This window comes from Mastigoproctus giganteus, chromosome 9 (assembly GCF_048544385.1).
Source record: "Mastigoproctus giganteus isolate SK-2022 chromosome 9, ASM4854438v1, whole genome shotgun sequence".
NCBI lineage: Eukaryota > Metazoa > Arthropoda > Arachnida > Uropygi > Thelyphonidae > Mastigoproctus > Mastigoproctus giganteus.
Window position 1 is genome coordinate 79,547,818 of NC_143583.1, and position 21,607 is coordinate 79,569,424.

General features: G+C 37.5%; 1 protein-coding gene across 7 annotated transcripts in view; it reads left to right on the forward strand.

The window, feature by feature from the left end:
* The window catches only part of LOC150080478 (uncharacterized), a 354,693-nt gene that overhangs the window by 112,708 nt on the left and 220,378 nt on the right, over positions 1-21,607 (forward strand). For 6 of the 7 annotated variants that reach the window (XR_016547421.1, XM_090381815.1, XM_090381810.1 and 3 more), the window contains one exon: positions 17,351-17,449. Coding sequence is in view for 6 of the 7 variants with exons in the window: in XM_090381815.1 (XP_090237941.1) it covers positions 17,358-17,449 (92 nt within the window). In the remaining variant the exon portion in view is untranslated. Of the gene's footprint in view, positions 1-14,101; positions 14,193-17,350; positions 17,450-21,607 lie in introns of those variants that run through there. The other variant, XM_090381814.1, reaches the window with a different exon arrangement.

Here is a 21,607-nt window from a genome sequence, read left to right on the forward strand (position 1 = left end):
CACCCCACCAGTTCAGCCGTTTGGGAAATCGAGGCACCAGCTCGTCGAGCATCCACAATCTATCCTTCATCAAAGTCCGCTAAATCCTTCCTTTTACCCATCACGCTCGAAATTTTACTACCTACTGAACCACTGACACCTTATCGATGCTACGTAGGTCGACTAACTGCACACTCTCGTACTTCACGTGGTCAACGGGTCGCATTCACTTTTCATAAGGGTGGTCATAATTCAGTGATCATTCAAGTATATTTTCATTACCTTCAGAATTTGAGTTTATCCCGACTTTTTTGACTAGTAGGTAAACCTTCAGTAATATCTTTCTCAAGATGGCATTTTGGGAGGCAATAAGGGGGAGCTGTCGTTTCCTTCCTCAGACTGATTTTCTTGCAACAGTGTTCTTTCCATCCGTACTGATTCCCTTAAATCCCAAATTAGATATTTATAACCAAGTTATTCAACACAAATTTAATATTAAAGTTAAAATATGCTGAACTGAGAAAAGTTAGAAACTAGGTAAAACTTCAACAGACAAGAGGGGCGGGGAGGGAATTCACAACAACAGAAGCAAATAAATTCCCAACTAAATATAGTAATCTTGTCTTTTTTTTTAGAAAATCATACCTTAAAGTATTCTATGGCAAGAGTTGCCACGGTTACTCCAAGAAGAAAGTAGGCATTCGCCAAGGTCATGGTTCAAACAAAAAAAAAAAGGTCATGGGTGACAAACAAAAGAAGACTGGGAGTAGCATGGCAGCAACACTGGTCAGCTACGGTAGCCATGCAGAAATTAAGATTTCTCTCCCAGATCACCCCCTAGCCCACTAGCTGTACAGGGGGTTAACCTTGGGTAAATAAACTGATAATAATAAGAAGATTAAAAATTACTTATTTCAGAAGCAACATACAGTATAAAGAATCAGTCAGGCATCTAGAACAGCTATCCAGCGTCAGACACAGCATAACTATTTAACATTAAGGTCAGAAAAAGCGCTTAGTATGGCCTCAGTAGCCAAGTAGTCAGGAGCGCGAGTGCAGTAGCACACGCTCTTTGAGTAGACCGGGGTTCAAGCTGCTGAATACGGTCGATCTGCCAACCCGCACTGGACCAGGGTGACAGATTATGGTCCATTTTTTCCTCAGCATGAATTGTTGAGGAGGCTTCCATCCTGCAGTGGGTTGATAATGGCTGCAGTTTACATTACATTTTTACATAGCAAATAAACAGGACTGCGAAAAAAAACGTGACTTTACACCTGATGAGCTAGGGAGAGAAAAAAAAAATTGCACGCACTGCACTTCATCAATAGATAGCATATGCCATGGCCGTGTTGGACAATCACATCAAGAAATTGTGGCATCCATCTATTCAAATTCGCTGAGCTCTGCTTCACTTGGTATTTCCCTTTAAACCGAACGAGGTGTATCCTGAGTTCATTTTAAAACCACGTGCTACTATATCACTATTTACATCATAGGCATTGATATTTAACATATCATGTAATTATCCCATCATTCCCACAGCATTGAGCTTGCTCAATGCTGATGGGATCCTTCCTCTTGCTCAGATTACAAACTTGAGGAGGCATAAATTCAAATTGAGGAAAGACTTTTGCAGAATAGATGTGTGGAAATTTGCCTTTAGCCAGCGAGTGGTTGATTGCGGGAACAAACTTCCATCTGTCGTTGTGGAAGTTGACAGCTTAAATAAATTCAAGGAAGAACTAGACAAACTTTTGGAGGGAATGGATAAGTAAAATGGAAAGTGTGGGTTTTTTTTTTTTTTTTTTCCCCTTTGGCAGATGCTGTAGATGCTGTATAAGCTTGCTTTCTTGCATTATATACTACTATTAATGCTAATTATTCTGTGGTGTGCCAATACTTTCGCTGGCATAATATCGTCCTTATCATCTTTATCAAAGATGATATCACCAAATTATATCAACAAATACCACTAAATTAGTTTTAAGAATTAAATTAGTATTAAAATTTATAATTAATAAATAATAAACTATATAATTTGTTATATTAATAAATAAATTATATTTTTAATACTCTAATAGCAATAAAAGTTATTAGCTTATTATTACTATTAGAGAGAGAGAGAGAGAGAGAGAGAGGAGTGTTATATTAAAATAAAAAATATATATTTTTTTATTTTTAACAATGTAATAATAATACAAATTATTAGCTTATTATTAGATTATTGCAAGTTGTGTTCAATGCAGCCCATATTTAAGTTCAATTTCATCCAGTTTTCTAAGCCCTCGTGGGTAGCACTGTTATTAGAATCTCTGATTTCCTCACGCGGTCGAAAATACCTAAGTTCGAGTCCCGTCAATGATGTGAGGAATTTTTATGGACCTTTTTCACAACGTTGCTGAGTTAGTCCGACTCAGGTGAAGGTAGCATGGTCCCCTCCCCACCTTGGAAACTCGGGTTTTTCGTCCAGCAAACAGAAAATCGATCACAGAACACACTCAATTTATATACACGGAACAATATGGCCTTAGTCGCTGATGCTCCTAAAACCCTAATACAACAACAAAGGTCTTCCAATGTTTCCAATATGAATTCAATAAGGATTTCAGAAACGTGGCCATTTAATTTAGTACTGGGACGAACTGGATCAAAAATTCATCCAGATTACCAATAAATCTAATTGAAAACTTCTCGTGGAAATGTGTATTTTATTCAAACTAACTTAATAATGTATATGATATACATTATTCAGTTAGTTTGATTCTAAGTAAAATTTAAAACATATATATTTTTTAAATAGAGTTTTTAATTTTAAGTTTTAAATGCAGCAAATTATAACTTTAAATATAGTAAAATACTTATATTATAAATATATAAAATATTTATGTCTTCGAAAATTATTTTATCCAATTTTAAATCTTAATGTTTCACGCCACCACTTTTACGAGGGGCTTTCAATAAATTATCTATTTAAGGTTACCCCATAGTTATATTTCAATGATTCATGATTTATCATATTCCTACATATCTTAACTTGAGTCATACTAATTTTGATCCTACTATGTTTTAAGGTTGTGCTGCTGTAACAGAAAGAAGGAAGATACCTGTATCAAATTATGGATTTGCTGAAATTGGAGCATTGTTCAGTCATCAAGTTTCTCACCAAAGAAGGAAATGGGACAAAGGCCATTAATGAAAGGATGTTGGTCATGTATGGGAACAGTGTACCTTCAGAGTACCAGGTGAAATTCCAGGAGAGTACAGCGAACACTCCAGAAATCTGCCAAACTGTGGAAACCCTTGTGCTGAATGACAGACGTTTAAAGGTGTCCCAAATCTCTAGGGAATGTGACATAGCTGAGGGAACAGTTGTAACCATCTTCCATTGACATTTGGGGATGACTAAAGTCAGTGCAAGGTGGGTCCCCATATTTCTGACCCCTGTGCAGAAGCAGTTCAGAGTACGGTGTTGTGAGGAGAATTTAGAGCTTTATGGAAGGGATCCCGAAACTTTCATCTCTAGAATTGTTACGGATGATGAAACATGGGTTCGTCACTGAGATCCTGAGACCAAGCAAGAATCTGCAATACAACTACAAGGGTTCACCCCACCCAAAAAATTTCGGACAAACCTTAGGCTGGCAAGATTATGGCCAACATTTTTTGGAATGCTGAGGGAATTTTGTACATTCACTACTTGGAACACAAGCAGACAGTCACTGGGAAGTCATATGCATCCCTACTGTGCAACCTAAGGTTTGTCATGTCATAAAGGAAAAATGCCGTGGAAAACTTTCCAGACTTGCGCTGCTTCTTCAGGACAACGCATCAGTGCACAGGTCATTGGTCACTTGCTGTTGCCACTACTTTTTGAGCCTACGACTTTACAGAACTTACCCATCGACCTTACACTCTGTATCTGGCCCACAGTGACTATTTCCTGTTTCGACACCTCAAGAAAAACATACGTGGACATCGCTTTGCTGATGATGATGAACTGAAGTCTGCTGTTTTTGAACCCTTTGATGGACAGGACAAAGAATTTTATTTGTCTGCTATTTCCTCATTGCAAAAATCAGATTTTTGCCTCTATCTCATTTCCTTATAGGGAGGTAGATAATTTATTGAATGCCCCTCGTTTGTTAATTCTCGAAATTTCGCTTATTCAGTCTATCGTGCTAGCGACACACTCTTAATTCACCTTCTTATTCTCGTGACTTCGCTGTTGTTGTTATTGTTATTTGGTTTTTAGGAGCATTAGCAACTAAGGCCATATTGCTCCTGGAATATGCTGTGGTCATTCCCTTGACCTTTCCGCATCCTCCGTATTTGGTGGCGACGGGCTCGAACCCCGGTCTAATCAAGAAGCGTATGCTACGCACTGCTGCTCCTTCCTACATGACTACGGAAGCGCCCCTAGGAGATATGACCACCCCTAATGTCGATGTCAGCGCCATCTTCAGCTGGTGAACATTTTCTGGTGGGCGTGGATGTGCCGCTAGGCGTCTCTCCAGAGCGTCCCATATGTGTTCGATGGGATTTAGATTGCGAAGAACGGGCAGGCCAATCCATACGAAAAATGTCCTCGCTTTCCAAAAGCATATCAACAGCTGCAGTGCGATGGGGTGTGGCGTTACCATCCATAAACACGAACTCGGGGCCAATGGCACCTCGGAACAGACGCGCATGGGGAAGAATTACCTCAGTACAGTAGTGTGTACCGGTTACAGTACCGCCTTCCAGTATCTGGAGTTGTGTACGTCCATCCAAGATAACGTCTCCCCAGACGAGAACACTTCGACCGCTATATATCGATCCCTTTCAGTGATGTTTGCGGGGTGATACCGTGTGCCAACCTCTCGCCAGATTAGCTGACGTCCAGAACTGCTGCTGAGACTGAATCTACTCTCATCAGTAAAGAATACCTTAAGTAAAGATTTTGTGGTTGTAAACTTTAGAAAGTGTTGGTCCTTAAGTTTTGCACACCAGTGTATAAAGCAGCTCGATACTTAAATAAGCATGGAATCGCATCAGTTAACATGAAACGATCATATTTTAGCTTTTATTCGCTACTACTGTTTACCAGATTCAGACAAAAGATCAAAGCTAGTTAATCACTAGCTTTTCTGTTAAAGTTTTAGTAAATATTAATATTCGTCATTGCTAAGCATACTTTTATATTGCAATAACACTTGGAAGGATACCGAAATCGAACAGCAGATAAATTCCTTGCGTATATACTGTAGACCAAGAATAAGTTTAATTAAAAGGCTCGAAGCAATAACACTCATGGATGAATCCAAAAGACACAATAATCGTAATGTAAACAGAAACAGCTTTAGCTTAACTGTTGAGTTACAAACGTAGCAATCCTTTTCTCGTGTCGCGAAATGGTCACTGAACTAGCACGGATATAATGAATTAACGTAGAGGAAGGAAATTAATAATTCTAACCATTGAGGAGCAACTTCATTAAGTTTGTCAGTGGAGCATGCGGAGAGCGGAGCAGGCCCAACAGAAGAATTGGATCAGTCGTCTGGAGTTATATTTTAGAATAAATGCAACAAATTATTCATTTCGCCATGCATGTAATTCGAACCGTTACAGGTGCATTGCTGGAATTTCAAACATCCTAACTGCTACTTTCTAAAATTAAGCTTCTGTGCTTGTGCATTTCGTAGCAGACCACAGAATGCTAAGAATACAGTTATGTACATAAAAGCGCATTGCATTTAATTAAAATGGCCCATTTTACTTAGGACATATTTTAACATTCTAATTAATGAATGCGTTATTAAAACTGCGCATTCGGATGCTAAATTGCTTTTACTGTACGGTATTACGAGTATTTGATGTTCATACGGGAATCTTTCTCTGCATTCAGATGTACAAATCTTTTGTGTTCTTTTGAGGAACAATTAAACTAGCTCTCTATATTCGAAATGTTAAATGCCTTTTCCAGGAATGGATTATTAGTCCTTATGAGTATTATGATGTTTTCAGTTTATGGGGTGCGAACTTTACTACATCCATATATTTATTATTTCTATTTTATTTGCACATTTAACTTAATTTTCTATCACTGGTCTTGTTTTTAAACAATTATTATCGACTTCTCTGACAACAGCTTCTCCCTTCCCCACAAACTACTAAGGCCCATAATGCAATCTGACTGCATATTACAATTCTCTCTGTAATCATGTAGATCCAATAGGTGAGAGTAGCGTATACTGGCCATAATTGTGAATTTTCTTATGAGCAAATGAGGTAGACACAATATAGAATAAAGAAATCATTTATTATACAAACAAAGGTCATTTACGTGCACACTGGGTGGCCATTTTATTAGATCCATTTACCTCGATAGTGATTAGGTCACCTTTATCATAGAACAACCTGAATTCGTCATGGCATGGACTCCACGAGGTACTTCGAAAGCATGCCACAAGGACGCTGGTCCATAATAACTCAACTGCTTCTACAGTTGTTGCAAAATGGCTGGTTGCTGATCTCTACTCCAAAGAGTTCTTCCTTATCATCCATAGGTGCTCAGTTGGATTAAGACTTGGTGACTGGAGGGGGTGCGGGGAGGACCACGACAATAGGCTGCATTCACTCTCGTGATTCTGGAACCAGTTCTGCACAATTATGGCCTTGTGCCATTGCTCATTATTCTGTCGGAAGAACCTAATGGTATACGAATACTCATGAGAGGATGTGCCTGAATGGAAACAATTTCCGGATAACCTGTGGCATCTAAATTTTGTTCTACTGGTATCAAGGAGCCCAAATGCACCACGAAAATACTCTCCACACAATTACATCATTACCCCCGGCCTGCAGAGTTGACACTTGCCGGAATCGATCCATGGACGTATGCTGTTTTCACAAATATTCTATAATTGTGGAATAGCAACCAGGATTCATCAGACCAGGCTACTTTTTTCCAGTCCTTCACTGTATAGTGGTGTTACTGAGCCCACTGTAACCGAACCTTGTCTTTTTCTGATAAGAGGGAACCCGGTTCAGTTGACGGCTGCGATATGCCTTCCTTGACAAGGAACGATGAATTGCGCATTTTGAAACTCATACTTTGATTACTGTTGTTGTACTGGGTTGGTATTTCACTGACTGCAATTTTTCTGTTACCCTGCCGAATTTGTCCGGGCGGTCCATGTTAGAGACAGATTTACTCTGATGGAAATGTGTGCATTCATTTGCTACGATGATAATAGGTTAGCAATGATTGTTGCAAGTATTTTTGTCTAAGCTGAGCAGCTCAGATTCATATTTTTAATTTATGCATTCGTAATTTGATCGAAGGCGTAAGTCGTTTATAACGTTAGCGAATTGTTTTCTAACGCACCTGGTGTCTACCTACAGTGTAGTGAACATTTATTTCAAAGTTTGTTATTTTTAATTTGATTTCCTGTGCTCTGAAATAATTCATACATTTTTACTTTTTTTTCCTTCTTCTTTTGTTTAAGAAATTTGTGGAGTTTATAAAAGCACACACCTAAACAGTGAAGAATATATAGTTTCTTGTGATAATTTCAAATGTATTTCTACTCAGGCATGCCATTTCATTCAAATATTGTCTAATTCCGTGCTTGTTTAGAAGGCAAGTCGTTCAACAAAATGTGTATTGAACTCTTAGTAATGACCACTCGTATACTACGTGAATATTAAGATAGTTTATTCAGTTAATAACTAAATTCTTATATATTAAGGTGGGTCCCTGCTTGCCAAGAGTCTCGATCACTGCTGTGCATTCTGGGGGATCGAGAGACTATGCAAGCAAGCGGCTGACAACAGCTAATATATGGTCTGATGATAGGCACCGGAACGGTTTCCGAAATGTCACCTTAATTGAATTAAAAGTCGATTGAATTGAATGTTTTGTAACCACAATCATATTAGACTGTGTATATTAATGACCTTAAGTTCATTCTCGTGGCGTTGGACTATAAGCTGTATATTATGACAAGCAGAAATAAGTGCATACCCCATCCCGCATAGTTAAATGCCGTGCAGTGCAATCTTATTTATTATCATTAAATTGAGGAAGTCTGAAAAAAAATCAAAACTCTCTTATACAGACGTGAATAGTATGCTAAAAGCACTGCTATTTTGGTGAATGTCAGTGCGTGAAAATTTAAATGTGCCACTATCTGATTGCTACGTTAAAAGTTCCTATTGATTAAAAATATGTCACGTAGAAGATTTCGTGATTACTGGTTTCGTATCCACTTAAAGCAACAAACCATTTGTTTCTCCTGCTTCTTTTAGTGATTTTCTTGCTTGCGTTTTCTTTTTGTAGTTTAAGTGTTTGCTGAAAACTTCTTGGGGGAAAATATAATACGATAAAAATTCAGTGCGGATCAATATTAAATAATGGCAGGTAATAAATCTACCTTTATGGGGTTGGCATGTTTCTGAAAAATTTTGTGGTGCAACTATAACACACACACAGCTATTCCAAACTCTGGTATGCTGCAAGGAGTTGAATTTTTTATAGTGAATTCTTTCTTTCAGCAGCTACTCGACAGTCGTTGGCTAACAGAGTAGAAATATGATGCTCACCTTGACAGTCCATTCATCAGAATCTTTCATTGTGATAAACGTAAACTGAAATAACATACCTATGTGAATGAAAGTGTGCAGAAACTCCTGACAGAGGAACGATAACTGCCTATTGATAAACAAATGTACAAAATAATAACGTAAGCGATGTACTTGTATTATATTAACTCAGTAAAAAAGGAGCGGAGGAAAAAAAAAAAAATTCTGGCGACGTTTGTTTCCTTTACCCTTGAATCTCTTCTGCATGTACCTCCGCAAGATAGAGAGGAAGTGCCAAATTTTAAAACTGTTCCCTGGGAGTTTATTAAGACCATTGACTTTTGGACTACTGTACAAGCTACAATCTATGCAAAAATATGTAACTCGAATGAGTCTCATGTTATGTGACCTGTCAGTACATAGTTGCTATAAAGCCGTATGACCCGACGAACGCCCAAATCTGTTCCCGGCCGACCGGGCTAGCCGAGTGGGTAAAGTACCTGCCCGGCAACCCAAAGGTCGCGGGTTCGATTCTCGCCTCGGGCTTGGATCAAAGTACTGCAAAAACCTTGGGAGGTGCAATATGGCCACAGAAGCCGATGCGCCAACAACTACCAAATCAAAAAAAAAAAAAAAAATCTGTTCCCTAGCGATGAGCTTTGATAGAATCTAGCGGACTTCCAAACAGGTATGATTGTCGGCGAATGCTTATAGATGAGGAAAGGACGGCTGCACTTGTCGAGGGTATGCGCGGGTAGCAAAGTGGTATCGTCACCGTCCTTCCTACACCTCACATTATGCAACAGTAGAGAAAAATGCACCATTAGTTCCTAAAAGACTAATCAAAGTTGCTCACAGGAAAAGGAGAAAACAACTATCTTGAGGAAAACTACCCCAGACAAGACAAATTCTCTTCACACTGACGAATTTCCTGAAAGAGACCAACACTGAAGCGTCCCAGAGCTAGAGTAAAGCGCCTTCTGGCTCTCAGATCCTGCACCTGCAGGATCTTCTTTAAACCCCCATTTCCTCACAGGGGGAGAACCCCCCCCGTTTCACCCTTCTTTCTCTCTGGTGGGGCATGGGCATGCTCCACTGAAAAACGGGGGGGGTCATCTTCTCTATCGACTCCTTTGCTTCCTACTTCCCCCCACAGTCTTCTTCCTCCCCACCCAAAACTGTCATCTTACATTGCGATCAGTCCAACATCAAAATTTAAGACACACCAAAATTTATGCCCGACCTTTTAGGCCTTACAGACTTTCGGTGTAAACCCCAAACGATGTTTAAAAGAACCTTAACTAACTAAACTACGCTCGCGACTTCTCTAATTTATTTATATATATATATATATATATATATATATATATATATATATATATATATATATATATATATATATTTTTTTTTTTTATATCGGTCCTAGCTACTGAAATCTCAGGAAAGTAAGTGGCAGGACCTGCCAGAGTACAATAGCCTCACTGGGTAGACCCGGCCAGCCTCCCCGTGGCAGGGTGTGGAAACGTCAGGCCTCACTAGGGGCCTAGCGGCTAATAGGCCGGATGAACAAAGGGCACAACACACGACATAGCACATGAACCATACATTAAAAAAAAAAAAAAAAAATCTCAGGCTTGCCCGAAACATAGAAAATACGCGGAGATGGAGGAACCCCAGGAGCCGTTAGACCCTCAACACACCTTACCTCACATTATGCATGACACTTCGTAGTACACACTACGAAGACCTCCGTTGCAGGCTAATAACGGAAATCACTTACCTCCAGAAGAATCAAGAGATGCATCTACTGGACTCACTGGAGGAATATAAGGTCCTGACCAAATATGCGCAAGAACTGTTCATCAGACGCAGAACCATAAATGCAATCCATAGGGAACACTAACTAGAACCTTCTGAGCCAACACCAAGGCTTTTGACAGTGACAAAACTAAACGGCAAAGCCACACCGAGCACATACCACTTACCTGCACCTGAAGGAACAAACTTGGACGGGTCGATAACCCATGCTTGAAGAGACACAGACTAAATGACAGACTCAACTTTGCACTTTGGACGGTCTTGTACCCAAGAGTTGCATTGAATAGAGGCCTACCTGGATTGGACATTTCTTTGATCATGACTGCAGCTCTGCTGCCACATTGTCAGCTGGCGATCTGGACTGGGCACCTTTCCTGGCATACTTTCTTTCCCTATCCTGGCAGGGGGGAGGGGACGGCCTCCCCATTTCTTCCCCTTCCAACTGCTCCCCTGTTTCCCTTCTGGTAGGGCATGGGCATGCCCCACTGACATACCTGGGGTCTTCTTCTCTATTGACCCCATATTTCTGTCTTCCCCCCCCAGCCTTCAGTCTCTCTCTCCCCACTACTTCTAAACACCACAGCGTATGCCCCAAACAACCAAAATTTAAATTCAAAATTAAACTGCTTAGCCGTGCATCACTCTTTTGGACTCCTAATCTCATTAACGTCTTACCTAAACATCTTTCACAGCATTTTCAGCCCTACGGATCCAAATTTAACATCAAAATTTCCTGTCTGACCCATTTAGGCATATAGAAAATATAATTTCAGCGTATAGCTCCTCTCAAGCTTCTTCTAAATTATTCTAACAAACGTTAATGACAAACCGCGAGGACTTTTTTTTTTTTTCTTTTTTCTTTTTTTTTTTTTTTTACTTTTTTTTTTAAGGTCCTAGCCTCTGAGATCCCTGGAAAGTAGGTGGCAGGACCCGCCAGAGTACTATGTATTACAGGTAACACCCGGTCTGTCTCCCCGTAGCACGGTATGGTAAAGTCAGGTCCCATTATGGGCCTGACGGCTAACAGGGGCACAATATGCTACATACCACATGACCCATATACTTTTAAATCCCTGGCTTGTCCGATACAGTGTATATACGCGAAGATAGGAGAAATCCCAGGAACCGTTAGACCCAAATATACCTATACCTAACGGCCTCCGTAGCCAAGTGGTCAGGAGCGGGAGTGCAGTAGCACATGCTCTTTGAGTAGACCGGGGTTCAAGCCCCTGACTGCTGAATACGGTCGATCTGCCAACCCGCACTGGACCAGGGTGGCAGATTATGATCCATTTTTCCCTCAGCATGAATTGTTGAGGAGGCTCCCATCCTGCAGTGGGTTGATAAGGGCTGCACTTTACTTTTTATACCTATACCTACACCGAGTGGATAAAGGCCCGGGTTCGAATCCCGTCGATGATGCAAGGAACTTTAATGGGCTTTTTTCACTTTGTGGTTGAGTTAGTCAGTCTCATGCGTAGATAGCAAGGTTTTTCGTCCAGCAAAACAGACAAATCGGCCATAGAACACACGAATTTACGGACATAATACGCAATGCACGGCAGATGATTAAAAAATATTCGGGTAGCCGAATATTTTTTATTCATCTAAATATCGAAATAGAATATGGTTTTTTTTTTTTTTTTTGCACTTGTCTGCGCCGGTAGCACAAAGACATCACACACCGGGTGAAAAAAGTCGCAACGAACTTTTGTGGGCTTTTTCCACTCAGCAGCTGAGTTAGTCTGTCTCAGGCGTAGATAGCAAGGCCCCCCCCCCACTATGACATGTGACTTAAATCACATGTCATAGTGATATACCACTATGACATAAGGTTTAGATTTAAATGGATATCAAGATGAACTGATTATGCATCATTGTTTTCCCTGGAACTGAAGGCTTTCCCTTGAAATAACTTTCAAACTTGACTTCTGTTCCAGGGAAAATAATGGTGCCTTTGTTATTCCTATAGATATATGGATAACAAAAGTACCTGATGCAAAAAATAATTTTTATATCATATATTTAGATTTCAGTGAAGTTTTTAACACTGTTCTGCATGAAAGGCTGCTGTACAAACTGGAGCATCATGGCATTAGGGGCAAGATATAGGTATAGGGATGATTCAGTGGCGGAAGATATAAATTTTGTTGATATAAATTTGGCGGTTATTTATGTTATTAGTTGGGTCCCTTACTGTTTTCAATATTTATTAACGATTTTGGTGAAGGCATATTAAGTTCATAGTCTAAATTTACGGATGATACAAAGGTTGGCAGGGGGGGGTCAATGACAAGAACCAAGATACTGCAATAAGATCAACGAAAATTAGGTAGCTGGGCGTAGAAGTCACAAATGACGTTAAACTGATAAATGCAATGTACTGTACTGCATATGGGGTGCAGTAACCAAAATTTTCTTAGCTGGATGGTACCACAATCATAGTGATGGAGGGTAGCATGGCTTTTTTCTCCTGGAAACTCCGATTTTTCGTCCAGCAAACAGATCACAGAACAAAAGCAATTTACAGACATTATATACGGCGCAATATAGCTTAAGTTGCTGATGCGCCAAAAAACCAACAACCGCCAGTACCCGTCACGTGGTGGAAATCCTCTCCCCCCCACCAGGGAAAATAATAATAATTTCTAATGGTTTGCAACTGCTAACTTGCACTTGCCAATCGCTGGAAATTATTTTTACGACTAGCAATTGCCAACTATTAGAAATTATTTTTAGTTGACAGCATCCCCGGGGACTCACATCTGGTGAGTATGGGCTTGGCACACCCAGGGTCCTGAGCTGGATATCATCATTCTTCTATTTCTTGGTGATTCCTTTCTTCTCTCTCTCTCTCTCTCTCTCTTAGGGTAACTCGGGAATTTTTTTTGGTTGGTGCAGCATAAGCCTTAGGCTTCCTTGCATCATATGGCTATTAATAATAATAATAATAATAACTGCCAACTAATATGGCGTAAGTTGCTGATGCGCCTAAAAACCAACAACAATAAGAATCAGTACCCGTCACGGTGTGGAAGCCCCCCCCCCCTTGAGGGAGAAATAATAATAGTAACTGGACACAACCAACCACCCTATGCACTTGGTACTAGTAACCGAGATGGGGTGGAAAAAACCCCCATAAAGTTTATAATAATAATAATTTCTAGCGATTGGCAACTGCTGACTTGCACTTGCCAAACGCTGGAAAGTATTTTTACGACTGGTAATTGCCAATCATTAAAATTTTTTTGTTGACAACTGCTAAAAATAATGAAATGTAAATAAAGTTCAACACTTGCTTGAACACTTGCAAATGTAACTGAATTCAACAATTTCTTTCGTTCTTATTGCATTTATTCTAAAATGCAGCGAATTCTATCTCTCTGCAACGATGTAATATAACTTTCTGGCTACTGGATAGGTGTCGCAGTCGTACACGCCGTATGCCTTCTATTGACAAGATAATTATATTTAGGAATGTTTCTTCTTTAATTACGTCCAGAACACACGCTGAAGAAACATTAGATGAGAAACGCATCGTGTTTCACCTCATGTCTTGGGCTCACCGACCTTCCGACCAATTCTTTTTGTCCAATCGTCTCTTTCATACACTAGTCGGACAACAATCAGTACACCCCCTTTGTTGCAAGGTTATAGTAATGAATAGCGTGGATATCCACCGCGCTCTAGGTAGTCAGCCATGAACTTGCTAGTATTAGTTCCTGTCACACTGGTCCAAGTGGCAGTGATGGATGGGGAAAGGAAACGAAGCACGAAAGAGAAAGCGACTCAAGAATATGCGAGATAGCAACACAGAAGCCTATATAACAGTGGGTACCAAGTTTCTAGAGTACGTTTTATGTAATGGTATTGTCAGTGATATAAATGGTATCTACCAATATGTAAGATTTCACAAAAAAAAAAAAAAAAAAATCACCGCTTATTTTATGGTAATAATTGTTGCCGATTTTGCCATCGCTATTTCTACAGCTTTAGCGGGAACGTGTACGCCACACATCTAATTAAGATTTGTTTTTTTTGAGAAATTGCAGTATTTGCAAATGTTTAATAGGTTTTAATTAAAGGCATGCAATTTTGATATTGCCTAGGCTAATGGAATTAAAATGTACGCTTTTTTTTTTTTTTTATTGTAATTTATAATTTTGAATTTCCTTGTTGATGCTAAGAACCGCCTAAAGTTAAGGCATCAGATCCCCTCCCCCACCTGGCATGAAGAACTGGATCCTCATTCTTGATTATTTAATATAAGTTGAGGGCGAAGGAGAGAATAAGTGAATGAATCCCCCAAATATTTACAAAAAAAAAAAAAAAAAAAAAATATATATATATATATATATACTTGTATCCTCATCAACTGAATTTCCACATATGTCTACAGAATTAGGTTGTGATTTATATTAGTATCAGTAGTGGTAAATGATGCAAGGAAGCAAGCTTATACACCACTGACCAAAAAAAAAAAAAAAAAAAAATCAGTTGTCCATTTCATCTTTATAATTTGTTTAAACCTTCCTTAAATTTATATTCAGACGGCCCACATTCACAACACCAGATGTAAGTTTGTTCCAAAATCAATTATTCTCTGGCAGCAAATTTTCACATATCTATCCTGCAATCACCACTTTTAAATTTAAATCCCTCCCTCTTTCTCTCTGTGTATGCATCATTCAAGAAAGAGCAAAAATGCCATCAGCATTTATGAAGAGTATTTATTTTAACAGTACATTTTGTGAAAAGTTATGCAAATCGCCACAGGCTGTTTCTTTTGATTTTGTGTTTGTAACCTTTAGAAATAGTGTTGGTCCTTAAGTTTTGCACACCAGTGTAGTAATAGCACTGATCATCTGATGACCCCACCCCACCTTTCAGCACCCTTCAGTAACTCTAAAATCGCTTGTAACTTAGCAGTATCTTTCAAAAATGTTATTTCCTCAGATTTCTTATTAAAAGTTTGAGCATTCTCCATTGAAAAGTATCAAAATGATCCCCACACACCCGAAATTTTGTGTGTGTAGTGGCATAACAGTATGGTGAAATGACAATAGGCCAAGGTCATCTCCCACCCCACATCAAACTTTATTTTAATTGGGGGAGGGGATCAGTGAAATTTTAGCTACATCACTGCACTTGCTAGTAGGTTAACCCATTACTAGCTATAACGAAACAATTGTTTGGGGGTCAATGCTTTTTGTTCTGCTCAACAGAGGTCTGGAATATTTGAAAGAGAAATCACAGTACAAAATTTTTGTAAAAGGGATTATGAGCTGCAGCTAGTGAATAGAGCAGTTTTAGAATGCCAAATATTAAGAAAAATGGAGATAAAAATAATCCACATGCATGCTGGTTCTATCAAAGATGAAAATGACTGTGTGCCACATGCTATCCACAAATTGTTTCCATTTGTTATTAAAAAAATAAGTATTAAAGAAAATATTTTAAAATAAAGGCAGTGGCATATATAAAATAAGAATGATAACAAAAGAAAAATAAGAACTAGCATGGGCCCTAGGGTAAACATCCTCACCTGCCCACCTCTCCCCCTAGGAAGACCCTTTCACAATATCTGGACTTTGTGCAGCTGATTTTCCTACCCCACCCCTTCCTTCTCTATGCTCCTGACCACTATCAGAGAATATGATGATGGTAGCAGTTTATGGCTGTGCTTATTTTGCCCTATTACCAGTTGTCACTCTTGGTCCAGTTTAAATGCATATTCCTTTTTCTGATTAGCAAATGAAATTTGTGTTTTAATGGAAAATTTGTACATTGTAGCCTTCCTGGTTTTCTGCTTAAAGGAGGAAAAAATATCTTAAACTTTTAGTGCTCATTTTAAACAGAATAAAATATGGATAACAAGAAATTGCTTCTTTAGAGTTTGCGTTAGTTGAATCACATGTAGGGTCAGTTTGAGAAAAAATTTTCATGCATCCCTTCTCTCTACCATTTTCTCACCGGCATAAAAATGAGTTATTTTGAATTGATGATAATAATAATGAAAAAAATTATTCTTACAATATGTAATTAAAATACTGTATTTATTAAATTTTTATAACAATTAAATATATAAATTTAATACAAATAATTATATAAATTTTTATATAAAAATATTTATTTTTTTGACATTTTTTCAAAATTTTTCAATTTTTTTTGTGTCCAGAGAATTGGTAACAATGCAAGAGAAATCAATGTTAAGCCACTTAAAGATGTTTTAACTCCTTTTTCTATTTTTCTCACTCCTTCAAACTCATGCTTTTTTTTTTTTTTTTTTTTCATATCAGTTAACCATATGAACTGTTGCCTTAGCAGTTGCCTGTATTGTAAGTACCTTAAACCATTTCTATTTGTAGGTACTCTGTGCCTAGTACAGTGGATAAGACTGCTGTTTCTATATCAGTCTTATCCACTGTAGTTTTTAAATTTCTAAACTCCAGATAGAATTCAAAGAATTCCACAGAAAACCTTTAGCATATTCAGGACTGGCAAAATATTTCATTATTCTCTCTTTGCAAAGAAATAAATCCCTTCTCTTTCTCCCCACCACCAAAAAGTTATTTTTTGCTTCATAAAGTACTTCATTTCACAAGTCTGGTTGTTTCTGCCAAGGAAAAACCAACTGTTTTCAGACAATTGGTTAACCTCCAGATACTATATTTCATTATAATGTATTTCAAGAGCATAATGATAAATAATATCTGAAAATTATGTGATAAATATTGTTAAGTGGACTTATATAATTTTTTATTAAAAATGGTGAGGTCAGGTAACAAGAAACTGTAAAGATGTTTGCAAAAACTCAAAATCTTGCTGCAGGTTATGATTATTTTGGGAAAAATCGGCACAAAAATACATCTGATGGTTGTTTTAGACCTCAAACTATTAATTTTAAACAATTTTTATTGAAATATGTAGTGCATCTGAATATGTAAAAACTAATATGTATTGCATCATTACTGTATATTATTTACAGATTAACCATGTTGTCTGCTTACTGGAACTTAATTGTACTACTACTACCGTTTGTTGGAGGTGAACTCCAAGGCAATAATGTGTGTGATAAAGTGGAATCGTAAGTATCCTTGAAGTTCATATATTTAATTTCATAAACAGTAATACATTTTTACTTTAGAATTCTTTGTTTCTCTCTCTCTTTTTTCTCTGTTTCTCTGGAAATTTTGTGGTGTAATTTCCACAAAATCCATTGGTAAAAATCCCAGCCCCATATTGATAATTGTTGTATAAATTGGGGCAATGTGGCATTAAGAGATGATTAAGTGGTAGAGGATAGAGAGTAGTTTAGTTATTATTAGCCATATAGTGCAAGGAAGTGTGAGGCTTATGCTGCTGCACCGAGAGAGAGAGAGCAGAAAATTACTGTTTCTAATATTCATTACTGATATTGATATAAGTATTTCAAGTTTAATGTTGAAGTTTCCTGATGATACAAAGATGAGAAGGATAGTTAATAGCAGTAATGAGAGCATGCTACTTCAACAAGATTTATATAAAATATTTGGATATGCCAAGAAATGGCAGCTGAGGTTTAATTCAGAAAATGTAAGACTGAGTAGAGTTGTGTACTCATTGTGAGATAATTAATTAATTGAGATTTAACTATTATATCATGTGGTAGATTTAAGTAATTTATTATTGAAATGATACAGTGTTAATGATTGAAACTCCTCAGTGCCAAACAATTAAACAATTCTGGCTACATTTCAACTTTGGTTTCAACCAAGCAACTGTAACCCCATCGGTAACTTCTACAACTTTAATTAATTATTTAAAATAATTAGATTATTAGAAACTAATTACAACTTTCTAGAAAATTGTACCTCACACCAATATTCTAACTCCACAGGCCTGAAGACAGGAAACAGTGAGTTCCTGAAATATAGCCAGAATTGTTTAAGCTTTTGGCATTGAGGTGTTTCAGTTGTAGCATTTCAATAATAAATTACCTAAATCTACCATGTGATATAATAATGTAGTCTCAATTAATTATCTCACAGTGATGAACAATCACATAGATCCTATCTTCTAATTAATTAGAATTGTGTAAGTTACAGTGTTTTGAAACCAGGTAGTTATGGAATGACCTGATTGAGGTGCCCAAGGCCTTGAAAGGTTTGAGTAAACTAAATGCTGGGGAAATTTTGATGGTTAATCATATAAAATATATAAGATGGCATAAATTTAAATTGAGAGGGTATAATTGTAGGCAAGAAGTGTGAAAATTTTTTCTTCAGTCAAAGAGTAATTAACTTTTGAGATAAATTCCCACCTACTCTTGTGGTGGATGGAAGTTTACCAAAAAGTGAGGATAGATTGATTAAATACTTGGTGGAAATAGGTAAAGGAAAGGAGGTAAAGGCAACATTGGTACTTTGTTTTATTTTATCTTCCATTTTAATTTAAATTGTATTTTATTTGTTTTTTAGCTGGTGCAAAATAAACTTGCTTTTTCGTAATTTTGCCAATAATAACACTATTAATCTTTTGCAAATTTTTTTCTCTTTTGCGATTCAGAAATTGTTACATGGACTGATTACATTTTAACACAATCTTGATATCTAACCCGTAATTCATCAGGACAGACTATATTGTTGTCTATAAAAATCATTTTAAACTACTCCAACCTGATGTATAAGGTTTGGGGATAGCTTGTTATTGCAATTGGTATATGTACCACAAATTGCAGTAACATTATGCAGGCAATCATTTTGAATATTAGCATAAGCCATATGGTGAAAGGAAGCCCAGAAAGTGTTTTGCAACACCAACCAAAAAAATAAAATATAATAATTAATAAATAAATAAGTTACCGATGTGAATCCCTCCTCATTTAGGTGAGGTAGGTATTCACATAGGTAGAATTTCCTTAAACTATTAGTCTTACCAGCCGACCGGGCTAGCCGAGTGGGTAAAGTACCTGCCCGGCAACCCAAAGGTCGCGGGTTCGATTCCCGCCTCGGGCTTGGATCAAAGTACTGCAAAAAAAACTTTTGGGAGGTGCAATATGGTCACAGAAGCCGATGCGCCAACAACTACCAAATCAAAAAAAAAAAAAAAATTAGTCTTACCCATGGAGACAACTTAATCCAGTAATCAATAAACTTGCTGGCTACAAGCAAACTTCATGCAGTCAAGTCTTTTATGGCCCCCTAATCCTGACATCATTTAAAACCATTAGAATTTTAACCACGATTCATTTCCTATCCCCTCTCAGGGCATTATTACACCTCAATCAATAGTTGAGGTATAATATATAAGATTATCATTATCTTGTTATATCAGATAACCAAGCTTGGAAACCTCAAGCCTGGTTACCAAACTCTGTAATCAACATATTTGATGTCTTCTTCATATGGATACCCTTTTACAGAGTTCACCAAGTGGGTTGCCTTCCTTTGCCTCTCAAGAAGCTCAGAAGTATGGCCTTATATTTGTCCAGTGGGATGACTTCTCTCTCTCTCTCTCTCTCTCTCTCTCTCTCTCTCTCTCTCTCTATATATATATATATATATATATATACACACACACACAAGGAAATGTTTGATAAGTCATCAGTAGAATGCATGGACCTTCCTAGCTGCTTGTCTGCATTGCTCAGAGAACTTTGTGTCCACCTGTATTGTAACTCACAAATCCCTTTCTTCATCTACTGTTTTTAATTCAACCTCACCAAGTATATAAGTTATCTTGGGAGTGCTATTCTCCAAGTGTAAGACCTTACATTTTGCTGTATTAAAAGATAGTTCCCCCTTCTTTGACCATTCCTGAAGCCTGGGTCATCCTGAAGAATTGCCACTTAGTGCTGATCATTATCTACTCTTGTGACCTTGACATCACATGCAAATTTTGACATCACATCTTGTTTATCTTTGTCAACATCATTTGAGAAAATCAAACAACAGTGATCCCATTAATCTGAAGAGTAACTGTTGATCATGACTCTATCTCCAGCTCTGAAGCCTCCCTACAATCCATCTTAAGGATTTTTCCTGTGATCCCAGCACATTCCAACTTATGAGGAACTGAGTCAAATGCTTTGCAAAAAATCCAAATAATAATTAAATAATAATTTAATTATGTTAAATTAATGTTAAATTATTTCCTACATCATCTTGTGACTCTGTAAAAATAGCCAACTAGGTTGGTTAAACATGATTTTCTGTTTACAAAACTATCCATCTAGATAGATATTCCATTCCTATCTAGATGATTCTGTGTTTCACTCTTGATCATTGTTTCCATGAATTTCTTGACCACTGAAGGCAGGCAGGCAGACTGACTGGTAGTTACCCACTTTGCTCTGAAACAAACCACCTTATGAAGCAGTGATAATTAGCACGTCTTCAGCCCAAAGGAAACTCTCCTGAGTTAATGAGGCCCTCATAATTAATTAAAATGCAAACTTCTTGGTAATCATTCATTTCACATATTTACTTAATGTAATGTAACCTCATATAACGTAACATAAACTAGCCTAACTGATATGTTAGGTGAAGTTATTTGATAATTAAAACAGATACATTAATTATTGTTACATTACAATGTATAATTAGTTGCTCTGATCTGTCTGCTCTTAGCACATATACGTAGTATAGCTGTTAATCTACTTCTCACATGGCATTGAGAATGTAACACTTGCTGTAACCCATATATAAAATATTAATGTATTTATATTTTATATATGTGTTAAATATTATATATACTGTGTTATATTATGTATTTTATATATGTGCTTCAGGTGACAAAAAGAAATTTGTCACCTGAAGCAAGAAAATAAAATGCTGTGTAGGACAATAAATACCACCCCTAAAAATGTTTAAATGTTAGCTGTGCCACCTTAGCAGTTACTTTTCTTAATCATGCCTTATCATGATCCTAGTATATTGGTGGTGGAGTACTTTGTGCAGGATGAAAGGCAGAATGCTGGGATAATAGGGAAGGATGATTTTTGACTGTAAAATATGTCTAGGGGTGGTATACCTTACTATCCTTTAATGTGGAGCAGTGAGATCATGCGGTTTGTAGGACCTTCTGCCTAAAAATGTGCTCTGAATATCTTTAAGTGTTAGTTAGTTAGTTAATTGAGTTTTATTGGCGCATCAGCAACTTAGGCTATAATGCGCCAATCTTTAAGTGGTTCAGAAGTTTGCTTGTCAATGATGTAAATATCCCCAAAAAAGCCAAATTCAAGGTCAACCTCTCCAGATAATTG